This window comes from Argopecten irradians, chromosome 4, assembly GCF_041381155.1.
Source record: "Argopecten irradians isolate NY chromosome 4, Ai_NY, whole genome shotgun sequence".
NCBI lineage: Eukaryota > Metazoa > Mollusca > Bivalvia > Pectinida > Pectinidae > Argopecten > Argopecten irradians.
This window is the reverse complement of record NC_091137.1, coordinates 21,460,377-21,479,621: the sequence shown is the minus strand read 5'-3', so window position 1 is coordinate 21,479,621 and position 19,245 is coordinate 21,460,377. Positions and strand designations below refer to the sequence as shown.

Here is a 19,245-nt window from a genome sequence, read left to right as displayed (position 1 = left end):
CAACATGGGTCTAGGTTACAAACATTGTATAAACCACGATTTGTAATCCCGTTTCTGTACACATGACGAGAGTTGAAACGCGATTGTAAATCTTAATATAGCATCCTATTCTTTTCTTTCTGGGCGACATAGTAGAAAGGAAGTTCCAAGGTAACTGCGGAAAACCGGACCTTTATTTACTGGTAAAGAACTGTGTAATACTGTTATCGTATGTTCATTATTCCATTCTGTATCCATCACGTTCATTTGATTTAAATTTGATATTTAATCGCGTGGTTTTGAATATCACGTGTCGAAAAGTCGTGGACGCACCGCCGTTCATTTAGGAAGTTGTTCAAGGCACTTTGATTTTTTCCTTCGCTTGTAATTTCGGTACACACTGAGTTTATACTACACCCGGAAAGTTTATATATTAAGTTATCATTTATTATACCACCTAGATACCTTTTCTCTTATTTCATTTTGAGTCTGACAGTCGTCCAAATGAAACAGACTCTTATTTCACCACAATGATGACTCATGGAGTCATTAAAAAAATAGCCATACTCTTTTTTTTCTCAATTTGGACAATAATTTCTTGTGTATCGCTAGGATTTGATTTACAAATATTCGATAATAAGCAACAAACTAATTAAACTAGGAAAAGAAAATATTTCACTGCAAGGATTGTTTCCGGATGGTATCTTTCCGGATGCAATATCTAAGTAAATCAGTTGTTTATTATCAAATAATATTGTGATAACCTTAGTGGCAAAAAAGATGATAAGACATGAATAATGGCAAAGTGATAAAACCCATTTTAGCCACTTTTCTCTCTTCTGTCATCAGATCACTCAAGTGATTGGATTCAATAACAAATATTGTGTTATCTTCAAATCTATAGCATTTAATGTGTAACAGGAGAGGAGAAAATGTAGTGACCAGACCAGGATTCGAACCCAGGACCCTCCGAACACTAGCCGATTGCTCCACTGACTGAGCTACCTGGTCACTGATGATCGACCCAGTCCAATCCCCCTACAAATGATTTTCACCCACAAACTGTTGTCTTTGTGGAAACAAAGTGTTTCCCCACAAAGTTGTTTTTAACTTTAAATTGAGTTACTTTGATGATGCAGCAAATAACATCTTTTAATTCTCATCAAATGATATAATCCATGTAATTAACACTTAGTAATAGTAAATTCACAATGGTTTATAGTTGTATTCACATATGAAATAATACATCTTTCAGAATTTTTATGAGTCAGAAGGCAGAAAAACCCTCGCTGTCAGGCCAACGTCTGAAAACTCGGAAAAGGGGTAAGGATATCAATTGTGAAGTATGTTGTGTATTTTCACTTAGATTTCAAAGTAGACCACTTTTCTTGAACTAATGGAAAAACAATGGGGAAAAAAAGAAAATTGTTGAGACATTTATTCATATGTATGTATCACAGCTTTTAGTTTTAGTTCTTTGTAATCAATAAAGATCAGCTAATTTGATAGCTAAAGGACACAACTATACTAAAATGTACTCGCTAGATATTACATGTTAATATCATAATTGAAAATTGTATTTTTAGATGAAAAAGAAAAATACGATCCTACATCGTTTAGAGATGCGATTGTGCTTGGTCTTAATGAAACAGGTGCAGATCTAGAGCAGGTATGTATTTTTCACAATATAATAGATTTAGTAAGAAATACCAGGGAAAATTTCATTTAGATGGACTTGACATAATTACATATGCAGTAAATAAAATGGACAGTTCAAAATGCCATCTAGTATTGTATAATTAATGGTTATTAGTGCTGGAATGGTTAGTAATATTGCCAACCGGTTAACCGGATCAGATTAACCGAACCGTAACCGGATAACCGTACAATTTTTGTAGCTATTTAAGTAACGTTTCAGTCGTACATCAATGACATGAATTTTTCATACTTCATCTGGATTCCATAACAATTGTTCATATCTTTCAGGAAACGTGTCATACTTCATCTGGATTCCATAACAATAGTTTATATCTTTAAGGAAACGCTAATTTAACACAAAGAATAATTACTTAGACTTGGATTTGTTTTGTTTGTTTTTAATAAAACCATGAATGGAAATCGGTGTAAACACTTAAAATGTCAAAGTAGGCCTACTTCCTGCACATGGTTCCTTTTGCAAATGGCACTTGCGCACATAATGCTCACTGGAACGTTTGCATAGAAGCCAAGTGACACCTATAAGCGTTTTAGTGATGACCCAGTTCCGATAACAACACTGATGTCGTAACACTTTTAATTTCATTGCAAAATTGTGCTTCTGAAAGCATGTATACTTTACACTATAGGTGGAGACAATCATTAGTACAGGAATTTTATTACTTTGAGGAGTTTTTTAGCCGTACGAAATGTATATGGCGGTTATCGGATAGCTAAAATGCTAACCGGATATAAGCTCAAACCGAACCGGTTATCCGATTACCCGTTCTAGCACTAATGGTTATATAAGAATAGTGTAGTTTGTTGTACTTTTTAGCCCACTATCATCAGATGGTGGGCTATTCAGTCGCTTTTCGTCTGTGGTCCATCATCCGTTAACATTTCTTGTTACCGCATATGTAGGTTCCCCTAGGGCCCTAGTTGTGCATATTGTATTTTAGGACCGATCGGTTAACAAGATGGCCGCCAGGCCGCCATCTTGGATTTTGATAGTTAAAGTTTGTTACTGCTATTTCTCAGAAAGTACTGAAAGGATCTCTCTCAAATTTAACATGTAGGTTCCCCTAGGGCCTTTGTTGTGCATATTTCATTTTGGGACCGATCAGTCAACAAGATTGCCGCTAGGCTGCATCTTGGTTTGATATTTAAAGTTTGTTACCGCTATTTCTCAGAAAGTACTCAAGGGATCTCTCTCAAATTTCACATGTAGGTTCCCCTAGGGCCCTAGTTGTGCATATTGCATTTTGTGACCGATCGGTCAACAAGATGGCCGCCAGGCTGCCATTTTGAATTTTGATAATTGAAGTTTGTTACCGCTATTTCTCAGAAAGTAATGAAGCGATCTGTCTCATATCTTATATGTAGGTTCTCCTAGGACCTGCATATTGCATTTTAGGACTGATCGGTCAACAAGATGGCCAACAGGTTGCCATCTTGGATTTTGATAATTGAAGTTTGTTAGTGTTATATATCTCAGAAAGTACTGAAAAGATTTTTCTCAAATTTCATATGTAGTAAAAGTTTGAAAAGCAGAGAAAAGATCCCTCTTTCTATTGTCAGATGTACATCATTCTTTGGTGGGCGCCAAGATCCCATTTTTTCAAATGGTTTTTTTTGTACCCCTATAGCTCTTAAAATGTGGGTACAGTGCCATATTTAAGGGGTACATTATATTTGCATATTTTGCCCATGTGTATTATTTGGTAGAAAATAAAGACAAAGTGTAACATATATTTGGCCAAAGGAAAAAACAATATTAAAAACAGTTTCAGATATATATCTCTTTGTTTGATTTATTTTAAACAACATTGTTGCTTCTTAAATTTGACTGCAAGTTATTCAATATTCAGAATTGAAATATAAACAGACATACGGTACATGTCTGCTGTGTTGTGTCAATTTCTTCACTTAAAAATCATGTTCTCAATATGCATAAAGTCCATCTTACATCGCGATCAATTTACAAATTCATTTTGAAAAGCAATTTTCAAAATAATTTGTATAGATCTACAGATTTTCACCCTCCCAATCCATGAATGTGCTTATAGGCATGTAAAATGTATTGCTGTCTTATAGCCGATTTCTGTAATGATTGGTGTCCAAACAATTTTCTTGCTCAGAGAACCATGTGGATTTAAGATCATTTTCATACTCTATGATAGTGCTTGACAGACGCAATAGTTGTTATCGCACAATTAAAATTTGCATCGTAAATTGCTTCCCGTAACACATGCTCTTTGAGCGATATAACGATCAGTCCGAAGACTACCGATGGTCATGGGTATAGTCTCGAATTTTATCATAGGACAACACAGATAAGTAGTTAACACATCTGCCGCTTGGTGCATTACAGTTAATGTTTACTGAAAGGAATACTTCCGATATCGCAAAACACGTTTTGACACACTTACAATTTCTGCAATCAAAATGAGAGATAATAGAAACAATTATCACCAAATAATGGAAAATATTTAAGCATGCATGCACGTACAGTTTGTCAAATTTATGCGTGCAAGAACACAAAATGTACATGATTCATGCACGTTTCTGCGTGATCGGGAACACTGATATGATTTGTTGTGTGCAAGGGTGATCAGGAAGTGTATTTGTTGTGTGAACAGGTAGTGTCTTTGCTGTGATAGGATTTTATTTGCATTTACATTTCAAATTGAATTAATGTAAGTAAGAAGAAAAACAAGACTTCCTGAAGTGTAGCAATTTCGATGAAAGCATTGACAGAGTACACATCATTTATAAACTGTTTATACATGATTAAACTACTTGAAGTGATTTCTTTGATATTGAAGGTTTCAAAGTATTTGGATATCACTGGAGCTAAACTTAACTACAGGCGGTATGCAGAGGAGCTTTTTGACATCCTGTTTGCTGGAGGTCTTTTAGGTAAGCTTGAAGGATGAAATATTCAAAACATATTGTGCAAAAAAGGGAGCAGAAATTAGAAAGAAAATAGTGTAGAATAAATAGATAAGTTGAACCTCATTGCCCTATATTTGATATACATCTGTTAGATTAATAAAAGAATACATTGGTTTTCAATTGGGCCAAAAACAAAACAAAAAGTCTGTTAACCCTTTACCACATGTAAGTGACTTTGGATGCCCCCGCACCATGTCAATGTAAGCGCCTCTGGATGCCCGTACACGATCTCAATGCAAGCGACTCTGGACGCCATTTTGACTATCAATGTTTTGCTAGCTTCGTATCACATGATAAAAGCGCCACCTGTGTTCAGACTTTACAATCTAATTATAGACACGACCAAATTTCTAACCAATCAAAAATCGGCACTGTGTTACTATATAAAACTCTAAATAAATTAACCAAGAAAATCTCACATGTGTTCACTGCTTCCCTCATGTTACCGGGACGCCATCATGGCTTCTCTTGTTGATATTACGGCAGATATTTGTAATTATAAGTACAATGTCATGATATTTAAATATGACAGACCTAAAAGCATATAATCTGACCATGATTTAGACGATGTCTTATTCAATTTGACTGATCGAAAATCTGACGGTCATGAAGAACGGCGAGGTCCCATACTAAGAGGTGACTATTGCAGACAAAAAAGGCTATCACGATAGTATTTCATTAGTAAAATTACTATTGCGATAGTATCACGATAGTCTAGAGACTATTGCGATACTATCACGATAGTTATATTTGCAGATTTCGTAATAATTCAATGTATAATTTTCCGTGGCCTATTTCAAGAGATATTTATATTACATGCATTATTATCTTCAGCAGAACTTGATATTGACGTCAAAGTTTTATTACACTTTATTGTAATCGTCCATTAAGCTATGAAAGGGCACTTACCACGGAATTTATGAAAAATCCATTGTAAAACGAACCGTGAAATTCGATGGAAAAATAGTCAAAATGCATTAAATATTATGAATAAGTTAAATATCAATAATATATCAAAACGTTTGAATGCTAAAAAATAAGAAATGTGTTTGTTCCAAAATATATGTCGTCTGCACACAAACATCAAGTTATTCCCCTCATAAATTCGGAGAAAATTGTAGGAATGAAAGAAATAATTCTCGTACAGCGATAGACTTTATAAGATTTCAAAACTAAGTGCCGAATTCGTTTCAAAAGTGCCGAACATTCCAAATGCAGAAAAAAAATGCCGAGATTACCAAGTGCCGAATATCGAAGTGCCGAGGTGAACAAGTGCTGAGGTCTTCAAGTGCCGAGAGGTCTATGATTCTTGCTTTGAAACACTTCGTCCTTTGTTTTTAGAAACCTGAAATGCTGCCATATGGCATACGGCTGCTTTTGCCTTCTTATTTGCAACAATTTCAAAATCACCGCTAACCTCCGCCATGTTGTTGTAATCACTTTGGCAAGGTATTGATCGAATTGGGTCAATTCTGACACCCCACTAAGAGCAATTGGAGGCCGTGTCTAAAATACGGACTCAGAACGAAATAAGTAGGAAACTCCTTCAACTGTACAATGTATGAGTTTACCAAGATATTATTTTACATTTGAAACAATAACTACTTAAAAGTTTATTCAATTAATCGGTACGCTTGTGAAAATGCAACAATATTTGCTTAAGGTATTTTTTCATTGTGTTTGAATTGTGTTGTTCTTGTATTTAGTGCTTTCCACGATCAAAATCTCAAAGACGCTTTTATGTATAAACACTACGCAGACATTTCGGCAGATTCGGTGGAAATTCTTGTTTTGAGTGTAATTTTTGCTTTGAGAAAAAACTATCGTAAACAATCGATAGTTAAATTTAATATCACGATAGTTATCGACTTTAAATTATACTATCAACATATTGCTATCGCGGGCAAAACTATTGCAATACATCGATAAGTCGACCTATCGTTACACCACTACCCGTACTATCGCCATTACCTGACGCTGTGTTGGAATGGACTGGCGAGTTTACAGCCATGAGTGTTGATAATTTTGTAAGAAACTTGTTGTCAAAATTTCAATAAACCTTTAATATACTTCATTTAAAGTTGATAGATTATTTTCGTGCATTTTTCAACGGCAAATAATGTACAAACATCCCACAACAAACACACTACTCGGAACGATAGAAAGTGAAAGTAGCGGTGAACGGGTCTTGAACTGGCAAGGACAAAGAAGAAATAACAGTGTTTTTCAGAGCAAATATATTGACTGAGCCATGATTATGATATATATTACTTTGTTTATGAGATTTCAAGTAATTTGCACTAATTTCTTTTCTAAAAGTTATAAAAAATCGGCAATATTTTGAGTATTTCCGACTGAGAAAATCGACCATTTTCTGACCTGTAAATGTTTTTAATAATTTTTTAAATCCCCATATTGAATATATTTGGAAATGATAGCATCACTGTGTAGTTTGATTCAGTTTGAAGCAACTTTATTACCAAAACATTTCTCAAAATAAACATGAAAATAAATAAATCCAACTTTAAAAACGTATTATCAATCCAGACTGAAAACTTCAAAAAGTGCCATTGAGATGGTGCATACACTTGACAGATGTTGCAACAATGTCCGTGTTGAACATTGTATACTTTCCTCCTCAAAGCCTGGTGATGGAGTCTTCTAGTTTGAATACATGTGGTAAAGGGTTAAGGTTCCTCCAACCCTACCTAGATTTAACCCCCTGACCCTAAACTTTTCATTGATGAAAATTGAAAATCTTGTGATGCATCATTTTCGTTTGCATCCGTGGTGAAGTCCCTCAACTTTTGGGACTTTGCAATCCAACGTATCCGAAAAATGGCGGCCATGACAGTTGAGCCAGCTGGCCAAATGCATGCAAACTAACCGAGGTACAGACGCTAAATGCCAACCAGACATGACAATTGGATTATGAATGCATGGCAATCACCAATTAATTAACACCTTAGGCACAATATTCTAGGTCCTGTCAGAGAGTATTTTTGGCATGTGGCCCACTTTCAGCATGGCATGGTGAGTGACAGCGCTAAGTGTTGAGGTTTTGTCTGGATTAAATATCGCTTGTAAATTAAATATTTTGTTTCAATACAAAGTTAGTGTACAAATTTATTATATTTCAAACTTCTTTGACAATATGCAGTCTGCATGTAGATTATTCCGTATATCTACAAGTCTATAAAGCGAAAATGAAAAAGGCAAGTTTTTCCATTATTAAAGATATAGAATCTAACATATATTACAAAATTGAAACAAGAAAAAAAGAAAAACTAAAAAGACAATTATTTGTAAAAGAGAAAGAGACAATGTATAGCAGCATGTTAAAGTATGGTGAACAATATAAACTGACTTTTTAATGCATATTTAAAAAATATTATGCAATTACATTGGCAATAAATCTGTGCCGTGAAAATTATATGAAATATATATATATAAAAAGAATCCGACCTTGGAACAATATCTTACCCTATTTTTTTGGCCTCATGTGACCCTAAACAAACCCTTTTTTGGCCTTGGAACAATATCTTAACCCAAGTGGAAGATTCACGTCAATTTAGGGCTGCTCAACACAAGGCTAATCGAAAGTTTTACACAGTGGTGGAGACATTCATGTCTACTACTTTGCGCTTTACAGACCCACATTATTCTATATAAGAAAAATGATCAAAATTCAGTTGTTTTCAAATATTTTCATTTTGTCATCATCACAGAAGAAACCATTATGCTTCAAAATTAATAACTTTTTTGACAATTTACACCACATGATGAGGTCACATAATTGTATACCAAATGGAACTATTATACACTCTACTTCCCCATCTGTTCCCTAAATGACATTAGTTATTGATGGGCCGTAAAACACAAACAAACCCATCTGTAAGGTAAAAGTCATCTTGTTTGCTTATTACAGCGGGATAAACCTGTAAAGTATAGGAGAAAATCTTATGTGTCTCTAGGCTGTTGTTGCTGCTACTTTTATGACAAAATCCATTCTCTGAAAGAAAAGTTCTAAATAAATTTTAGAGTTCATAAAACTTGTTTCCTTTAACTATGAATTAGAAAGTCCTTTGACTGGTAGTTGATTGGTACAAACTTTGTTACTTACAGCCCCTGGTGGAACTATTATTGAAGACAAAGACCCGGACTCAACAAAAGCGACACGGACTAATGTTTGTGTATTCTGCTGTGAAGAAGACACAAAATCACTCAAGGCTTTCTATGAAGTAAGTTTGCTTCTGTGATATAACTTAAATAGAAAACAACAGTGACAAAGTGATATGACTATGCTGTAACAAAACAGTGTAAGTGAAAAATTTCTGTGAGGCAAATTTCAGTAGGTTTCTCTTTGGTTCAATGCATGAAGTTATGAGAACTATGGTACACACAACACCTAACGGTGGTGAATGTGTACCATTTCAGCCATATAGCTAGTTTCCTATTAAACAAGCTTGCTTTAACGATTTAACTTCATATAGAAATACTCAAACCACAACACTTGTTTGACCTTCTTAAGGCTATAGGATTGAATTACACTGATAGATGTATATGGAATTATTTATTTCAGGTTTTCAGTAAGCTCCTCAAACCACAACACTTGATTGTTCTTGGTTCTAATTGAATTAGAATTGATAGTTATGTGTGGAATTATTCATTTCAGGTTTTCAGTAAACTCCTCCGAAGGTACAAGTACCTGGAGAGATCCTTTGAGGAGACTCTTAAGAAGGCAAGTATATAAATCTAACGGATTCAAATTTTATCATATTTTTTCTAAGATTATTTGATTTCCGAGGTATATCTGACTTCCGAAAGAGTTATTATCAAAGCAAGGTAATGTGAAAAATAATGAAAATGAAGTTGTTTGTGTCAATGACAAAACACATCTGTATGCACAAGCAGTTGGTCAATAAAGTAAAAATCATACTATTAAAAACATTAAAAATTGTAAATGGTATTGCTGTTGTATTTAATACACAATTTGGTTTGCTTTGATAGATTTTGATGTTCACAAGAGGATTCAAAAATGAAGACAAGACAAAATTGGCAAAGATCACTGGCATCATTCTCGCAAATGGGTTCTGTACACCAAAATGCCTTCAAGGGCTGTTTGAAGATAATTTGGTTAAAGAAGGTAAGATCTCTAAAACCAAGTTTTGAGAAAATTGACAGACATTATAGTATTCTATTGTTAGACATTTGTGTATGATATCAAAATATAGATTTTACTGAGCCATTCTCAGAATAATTCCATTCAGATTATATTTATGATACAATTGTTTGACCATTTCTTTTACTATTGTAATGATGTCTCATTTATACAGGAATATCATTGGAATTCTCCACCTTGATGTTCAGAACATGGCTTGAGGAGAAAGACGTCAATGCGGTCTTTGCCGCTCTTAAGAAATCGCAAATGGACCTAAGGTTGCTGGTAAGTATCATTTCTGACTATGTTATAGAGAGATAATCTCATGTTTATTTATTTATTTTCAATTCAACAGACCAGAAAGTCCATTTACAGAATGGATAACAAATTAATACATTAAACATACAGGGATCAATCTAGCTCTGATTTATTACCGTTTATAAGTAAATTTCCCTTCAAGGAATGAATTCCCCTCTGACCTAAAATTCCCCTGAAGATTTAAAAATTCCCCATTTAAAGCAAAAAAATGACTCTCTTTGTAACATAATTTCCCCTGTGACTTATTTTTCATTATGTTGTTTTTTAGACTTTGTTTGCTTATTTCTTCATATTTATCATACAGCTACTGCATATTTTATGATAAACTCAAATTTTTCATTATTGAGCTTATAAAATCTTGCTTTACTAAATCTAAAAATAAAATTAGTTGTTTCACAGTACTTTTTCTTGGACCAAAATAAGAAGATTCAAATTACCCTATATTTCGCCAAACTTTTCCACTATTTTTAAAAGGGCAGTTTCCCCAAAAACCTAGATTGATCCGTGACATAAGTATAAAATATCACAGATAAGTTCAAGGTAAAAGAGAATCAGAAGCAAACATCCAGTTACAAACTGGACCTCGGGCCTTGGGCCTCTTGTTGGGGATCCCATTGTGCAGATTTGTAGACAAAAATCTTACTTTTACTTTGATCTTTTGACGTGTTCGAACTGTCACTAGCTAAAGAATTATTGTTTTTTCCTGAAAAAAATGTGTGTTCGAACCATCCGTCGGTTTAAAATAAATGTGACATTACTAGTATATGTTAAGTTAATTAAAAACATAGAGCTGTTTGTTCTACCCTGTAACTGCATGGTGAGAGGCCACCACACTACGACGTCACATTCCTCCATTTGTCTGGTTTATACTTCACCTGTGCCTTTCGAAGTAATCTTGTGTCAACAGCAATACCATTTTAAGTAGTTTACATTCGGTTTAAGATACTGTACTTTCACACATTAACTTTACTTCGCTCACAATAAAACTGATTGGAATGACCTAAAATGTTACTAGAAAAATCTGGATTCAAGCACACGCTACAAAATTTTTACAAACACCTTCAAAAAGTGTTCCAATTTGGGTAGCGTCATGTTACGTATGTGAGGGAATGACGGAAATTTTGACTGTTAGGTTTAAGAATATATATACATACTATCAAGTTTTGTGTACACTGTCCTAACAAAACTGATTGATATTTTGAAGATTTTCACAGCTTTGTCTTAAGTTTTGAAAATGCTGTAGACATTGCAGCCTATGTTATTTGAAGCTTTATGGAGTTACTATGAATACTATTATTTTTGTTTAATAGGAGCTGTATCCACTGAACAAAAGAAGCTACGATGCATTTGTGGCACACTTTGAGAAAGAAGGCTTGCCCCAGATGGCAAACATTCTGGTATATCATTTTTCATTTAGAAAAAAAATATCTGTCTTTAAGCAAAATGATAACTTTAATAATATTCAAGCTGGAAAAAAAACATACCATCAAAAGTATACATCAGTTCACTAACTGGAATCTGCTGTACAAGGTTTAATATGATAACTTTAAAATTTCTATAGCGTTATTTTGTAGACTTACATAATATGATATACAGTCATTTTCAAAATCTTTCGTTTGATAAAAGGATGATGACAACCATAATTCTATCTTTAAGTGAATACAATTACTGATTTATGTATCAATGTTTTGTCCATTACAGAAAGCTCAGAAGAATCAGGAAAACAGGAAATATTTACAGAAAGAACTCGCTGAGATGGTTAAATCAGAGGAATCGGCTAATGAGGTTTGTATTTGAAATTGATGAAAGAATTAAATCAGTGTGTTTTTTGTCGATGGGCCATAAAACTCAAACAAACAAATTGTTGATGAGTGTGCTTGCAGTGTTGAGAATGAAGTTTTATGAAAAAGATCAGAATGAACCAAAACTTTAAATGCAGGGAGCTATAAGTTTTGAAAGGATATCTGTATATAATATATGTAAATTGAAATATTTCTTAACCAGAACTTGAATACAAATCTAATTAAAGCACATGTGACATTGCAGATAAAGACTTTCCTTCTGGAACAGATGCAGAAAAGTGGCCTAGGGGAACAAGAAACTACTATTCTGGTAAGTTTTATGTTAGGAAGAATTTCTCTGTAGTCATCATTCCTTTATTGACAGAAGACGGGTAACATATACAAGGTATGAATCTTGCAATTGGTAGATAAATATTCTATGAGCTGCATTTTGAAGCAAAATCCACAACCCACACAATGATTACTGCTGAAATTATATTGGTAAGGAAAATTTTGGACTGTTTATTTTGTATTGACATTAGAACTTGGCTATTAGGAGTTTCAATTCAAAATTTCACCTGGGACATTCATTATTCCTACCAATTTAGTTTTTCGAATGTGGTATTAGTTACTGGGTATGTAGGCGTTCACAGAAAGTGTTGTCTTTGTAAAGAATATGTATATTTATGTGGATGTTTGTGCTAAGTGATATCTGGCATTGGTTGTTATTTAACTTGACTGGTCAGGTGTGCAAATTGAGCTTGACCGGTCAGGTGTGCAATACTTAAATTGACCGGTCAGGTGTGCAATACTTAAATCAACATTAGTTTGCCTTAACACTCAGTACTTTCAATACTTTGACATTACTTACATATTACTTCAGGTCTGGAATACAATCATGGATTGTGTAGAATGGAATAAGAAAGAGGAACTGGTGGCTGAACAAGCTCTACGCCACCTCAGATCATATGGACAGCTTCTGTCCGCCATTGCCAAGACGCCTAAATCAGAACTGGTTCTGCTGGTGAAAATTCAGGAATATTGTTATGACAACATGGCCTTTATGAAGGTTTTCCAAAAGATTGTTGTCATCTTGTACAAAAGTAAGTGGAGGCCTTATAATAGAATATACAGTCCATCTCAAATAACAAGCTTAACTTCAAATCCTTAAAGTTTAAAAATACTTTTTGAACAAAATGTTCTCTTAATTTTCTCAGATGATTTACAATAGTGTGGACAGTTTAATGAAATATTTGGGATGTAGAAACATCTGTTGAATTGTTTTGACCTGTCAGCATCCTTATAAGCTGATAGATGAGTACAGTATCTGTTGAATAATTTTGTCCTGTCGGCATTCTTATAAACTGATAGATGAGCACGGTATCAAATTGTTACTATTTATAGTGGATGTGCTGAGTGAGGACGTTATACTTAAATGGTACAAAGAAGCCCACTCTACCAAAGGAAAATCGGTCTTCTTGGAACAAATGTCCAAATTTGTTGAATGGCTTGAGAATGCAGAGGAAGGTATGTTGATGTCAACACTATTTGATAAAAATCCATCTATTATCCATATTTTATTCATATGTTAAAGTTTTAAAATGAAAAAAAAATCCTTGATTCATAGGCTTGTTTGTTTTGTCACATATATCCATTTTCACTTTGGGCTGTTCCAGCAAAACATATATGGCACCCAGGGCAGACACTTTCAAAAATAGTATGTGCCTTGGTTGTTCAGAATAAAATTACTTCTGTGCCAGGGTGACATTTCAATCAAATCACTTCTGTGGGTGGGTCTATCAGAAGCATTTGTAACCTTTTGAAATAAAATGCAAAAGTTTTAGTCTCAAGTGACCTTTTCTAATCGCCTTTTGTCCGTCGTCGTCCATCGTATGTCCGTAAACAATTTACATTTTCGACTTCTTCTCAAAAACTGCTGAAGCAATTTCAATGAAATTTTGCACAAACCTTCTAAGGCATAAGGCCAAACAAAATTGTGAATTATATGGTCCCCACCCCCCAGGGAGCTATGGGAGGGGCCAAAAGGGGTAAAATTGACTAAAATTTCAAAAATCTTCTTCTCCACTCACAGATGTGATGGGGTTAAATACTCTTCATAGATAGAAAGGTCCTAGGGTCCTTTACAAAAATTGTGAATTATATGACCCTGGGGTCTCAGGTTTCCCCCTGGGGAGGGGGTTAAGTTTACTATAGTTTATATAGGGAAAACACGTTTTTTGAGTATTATTTGATCATTTGCAATAGGAAATGAGTCAAATATTGTCAGAATTATCAGTACGAGATGGCCATTGAATCCTTTTAACCAATTATCCATGACTGACCCCCAGGGGCCTTCGGGGCAGGGTCAAAATTGGTCAAATAGGCTATAACTTCAAAAATCTTCTTCTGAAATTCTGGAAATATTAGAATCACATACTCTTCATTGATGGAAAGGTCTTGAGGTCCTTTACAAAAATTGTGAATGATATGACCCTGGGGTCTCACGTTTCCCCCTGGGGAGGGGGTCAAGTTAAGTATAGTTTATATAGGGAAAACACATATATGAGCATTTTTGCTAAATTTTCATAGGAAATGAGTCAAACTTGTTTGGTATTATTAGCCTGAGATAACATATTAATATCATATCTATATTGGTCCTGGTCAACCCCCTCGGGGCAGAGGAGCGGGCCTAAAGGGGCAAATAGGCTTAAACTTTAAAAATCTTCTTCTTAAATACTGGAAATGGTAGAATCAAATACTCTTCATAGATGGACAGGTCTTAAGGTGTTTTATGAAAATTGTGAATTATATGACCCTGGGGTCTCTAGTTTCCCCCTGGGGAGGTGGTTCAGTTTACTATAGTTTATATAGGGAAAACACATTTTTGAGCATTATTTAGTCATTATAATAGGAAATTAGTCAATTGTAGTCAGAATTATCCCTATGTGATGGCCATTGAATCTTATTAACAAATTTTCTATGACTGATCCCCAGGGGCCTTAGGGGCGGGGCCAAAACGGGTCAAATAGGCTAAAACTTCAAAAATCTTCTTCTGAAATTCTGGAACAGGTAGAATCAAATACTCTACATAGATGGAAAGATCTTAAAGTCCTTTACAAAAATTGTGAATTATATGACCATGGGGTCTCAGGTTTCCCTCTGGGGAGGGGGTCAAGTTTACTTTAGTTTATATAGGAAAAACACATTTATGAACATGATTTTTCATAGGAAATTAGTCAAACTGGGTTAGAATTATTAGCCTGAAATAGCATTTTAACATCATATCCATATATTGGTCATGGCCGACCCCCAGGGGCTAGAGGGGCGGAGCCAAAAGGGGTCAAAATGGTAATTTAAAAAAATTTCTTTTTGAAATCACCGATTTGATGGAACCAGATATCGATACTCTTGATAGATTGGAAGGACTTAAGGCCCTTTACAAAAAATTGTGAATTTCATGGCCCTGGGATCTCCGATTTTCCCCTGGGGAGGGGGTCAAATTTACTATAGTTTATATAGGAAAAACACATTTAGGACCATTATTTGCTTAGTTTTCATAGGAAATTAGTCAACCTGGGTTAGAATTATTAGCCTGAGATAGCATTTTAACATCATATCCATATTGGTCCTGGCCGATCCCCAGAGGCCAGAGGGGTGGGGCCAAAAGGGGTCAAAATGGATAACATTTCAAAAATCTTTCTACTGAATTTACAGATTTGATGGAACCAAATAATCTTCATAGATTAAAAAGTCAAATTTATAAAATCACTGACTGACTTCAAGAGCCTGATGGGCCAATATATAGTGTTTATATGCATGTCTTTGTTTCATTCTGTACCTGAACCGTTAAGGCCCATGGGCCTCTTGTTGTATTATAATGCTGTCAGTCATATGCATCCTGACTACAAAAATAAATGTTGAGAAAAATGATAATTTCTGAAAATATTAATGTGTTGTTCATTTTCAATATAAAACAATTATTTTATTTTCTGGGTGTTTTGATATAATAAATGACAGAACATTTATCTAAAACATATTATATTCAATCAAACTTGGCAATGGTACAGAGAAACAATAGATTACTTTTGGCAAGATACTGTTTTCATCAACAGATCTTTATTTAAATTCACTAGTATCAAGTTGAGAAAACGGTGGCAGTTCACAAGCTTAAGTGTGAATGTCCAGATGTCTACTATTGCATTACACTTCTGCAACACTTTGGTATCTTTAGAAGGTTTTCAGCTGGGTCTAGGAAGATTGTACCATATACAGTACAATTTTGTCCTAGAACTCTTTGGTGATGATAGAAATAAAAATTTATCAATCCAAAAAGATGTCGAAGCAAGATAAAAAGTTAAATCAGTTAAATCACATCTTTGCCATGGCCTCTTTCACAAAAAAATAAATGTATCGGTGGGTCTCCCAATTTCAAAAGCGCCTCCCCCCCCCATATTTATTATTTTTTGGTAAAGGCAATGAAAGGAAAGATGTTCAATAAATTACTGAAACATAACTTTACCTTACATTGACAACGATCATATCTAAACAAATTTGGTTGTGTATCTTGAATTTTGTATATTCCTGATACAGTGCATTTCTTATTGTTATGTCAAAAACAGTTGAGTTTGATTTAATTGTATCTGTCTAGCGACATGCACTGGCCGAAAACTGAAACAAAAGTGTTTCTCTTGCCGAATGCCATATACATTTGTCATAGTGGTATATGCGCATGCCGGTCGACCTCTCTGTTAATAGCCATACATTTAAAACACTGCACAGACCATGATTACGAAAAGAATCAAGGCGGCAAAGAACATCACATGAAAAATTAGTTTCATTTTGGTTTTTCAACATAAAACCATTGAATACAACTGTATGTATATGATCATTTGCGACACATTAACAATAACGATCTATTTCAACAACAAAAATTAAAAACAAATTTGCATAGGCAAAATCGATCATGGAACAATTTTTATTCAGACTCCATTTAATCAATGTTTTTGGTTATTGCACCACTAGTAAATATTGTATAAAAATACTGAAATCAGTCTTATGACATATAGAGATGCAGTTTTGAAGTTGTTTTTATGAAAAAAAATTATCACACCTGCATCATTACAAGATTAAATCAATGAGCTGAGAACTGATAAAGGATGTGATATCAAGACTGCCATATATCTTTTTTACATCTTTTTGAAATATAAATAAATAAATAAAATTAAAAAGTCATTATTTATTAGTAAAACAAATGTCAATATAGATCTTCCCAAACATTATAACACCAGTACTTAACCTTGCCTGTATTATACATTTCAGAATCGGAGGAAGACGAAGACTAGCCGTGACCTGAGACAATCTCCCTAAGGTGTAATACCTTTTACTGGCACAATATTTAATATGTAAAAATCCCTCATCATGTGTTTTGTCTTGGGTTAACTCCCCTGGAAACAGCTGGCAGTGTACAGAGTGCTCACTGGAAACTTCTCCATATATGTTTACTGACGAGAGATTTTTCCTCTGTAATGTAAAATTTATATGATGCTCAGGGTTGAAAAGCAATCTTCTTTAGTAGCCCAATGAACTTAAAATAGCATTTCATTAACCACTTAACAAGGATGATACAGTATGATTTAGATATCATGCACATTTAGAAATCTGGTGAAATGTTCATATAAATTTTGGATGCATTTTGTGGACAACATTTTTGAAATGTTCAGCTCTTTGCATTTACATCCTGCATTTGGTATAGTCACATCGTAACCAGTCCATCCAATGAAGTTTTTGACAATGGAAGTGTTGTACATTTGAGACCTTAATAAATGTTGATGATCAAACTCTGGTATCCATACATAAATTGTAAATCCGTGTTCCAGTACAAAATAGATCGTGTTGTCATTAACTTTCCTGTTTTGTTTTAATATGTTAAACAGTGTATATTGTGGTCCACACATTGTAAAGATAATCTGAATTTTTCGTCCATCATGTTATGATCAGTAAATGTCATTGTTACAGCAGGCTTTGCCAGTGTAACGATATTGGGAGGGTTGTAATACACCAGATAGAATCGTGGTTCATGTCTGATAATGAGAATTTTAAATTCTGCAGTCTTTTCTATATCTGAAATCAGAAAATCTTTAAATTTGATCGACAGAAGATGAAAAATGAAGCCTTCTCTTGAGTAGAACATGCCAGTCTTTGTATAGTGTAGTTATTTGCTCTTGTCAGTATCAATATATTGCCAAGTCATTAATTTGAAGCTGAAGATGTAAAATAACTGAAGTTTCTCTTCAAAAGAACAGACATGGAGGTGTTTTATTTGTCAAGAAAATGGTGGCTTAGTGTCTGAAACTAAGACATAAGCCCCATCAATTAGTCAATTCCAATGACATAATTGTTAATGACTTTGACTGAGAGGGGATAAATGATCTGCAATATACAAAGACAGAATATGTTACAAGGGAGACGTTGTCATCTAAAATTCCAAGTGAATAAGAACATCTGGTTGGAAACTGGTTACAATTTCAGGAAATATAAATATTTGCAATATTATGAAAAATGAGTTATTTCTTCTTTATTTGTTGAGAATATTTATTGAAACATGCCTTTTGTACTCCATAGGAAGATTTCGTAAGAAAAAAAAACGTAAAAAAAATAAACTTTTTCAAAAAAATATTGAAGGCTAGTTTTTGGTTGTCTCTTATGTAATTGAACCTCATGGGTCCATCAGAGCATGTCCATATACTTTAGAGAATAAGGAAGCATTCTTCCGGGTTAAAATTGGTTGTAAATAGGTTGGATTACTTCATAGTATATAATGAAGTATTGTCTTCATTTGAGATTTCTGTTGTGATAAAAAGAAACAAAGGTATAAAGTACTCATCATTTACTGTAGGTGGCTAGATCTCATGTCACGATCTCATTCGATCTAAATCCAACGTCTATGCAAAGCACCATGGCCAGCGTCTGGGAGTCACTCGAGTACCACTTGTATGGGAGTGTGTGTCATATTTTTGTAAATTTCTATATGATCCTTTCTATTAAAAAAATCAGTGTTAGAAATAAGAGTTTTATTGTCATTTAACAAGACCATGGGCTTATATATATACACACACTTGTTGGATCGTGTCTAAAGATGTGTACTGGAAGTAACCGCCATTTCCGTCAATGCCCAACTTGTGACGTGATCATGAAGAGGACATAATTAAATTATCATTTTCATATACATGTAGCTATAGCTTGGAACGTTGGACATAATCCTGCCTTTGAATGTCTCCGCTTATATTTAGCGTTCAGTTCAGTTTCTTTATAACTTATCACTAATAATATGAAAGTATACGTAGAGGGAGAAAA

The 19,245-nt window shown here is 34.2% G+C and overlaps 1 protein-coding gene across 2 annotated transcripts; it reads left to right on the top strand.

Annotated features, from left to right (window-relative positions):
* The first annotated feature begins 44 nt into the window (after positions 1–44).
* LOC138320937 (eIF5-mimic protein 2-like) lies at positions 45–18,957 on the top strand. Of its 2 annotated transcripts, none has more exons than XM_069264255.1 (14): positions 45–182; positions 1,235–1,302; positions 1,566–1,648; positions 4,503–4,596; positions 8,758–8,873; positions 9,308–9,373; positions 9,643–9,778; positions 9,969–10,078; positions 11,422–11,508; positions 11,813–11,896; positions 12,158–12,223; positions 12,776–12,995; positions 13,297–13,419; positions 17,212–18,957. In XM_069264255.1, exons 2-14 carry the CDS (start codon positions 1,242–1,244, stop codon positions 17,232–17,234), a joined length of 1,269 nt encoding a protein of 422 aa, XP_069120356.1. In that variant the 5' UTR covers positions 45–182; positions 1,235–1,241; the 3' UTR covers positions 17,235–18,957. The 2 variants fall into 2 exon arrangements, with proteins under 2 accessions (XP_069120356.1, XP_069120357.1); XM_069264256.1 differs by having other exon boundaries at positions 57–150.
* The last annotated feature ends 288 nt before the right edge of the window (positions 18,958–19,245 follow it).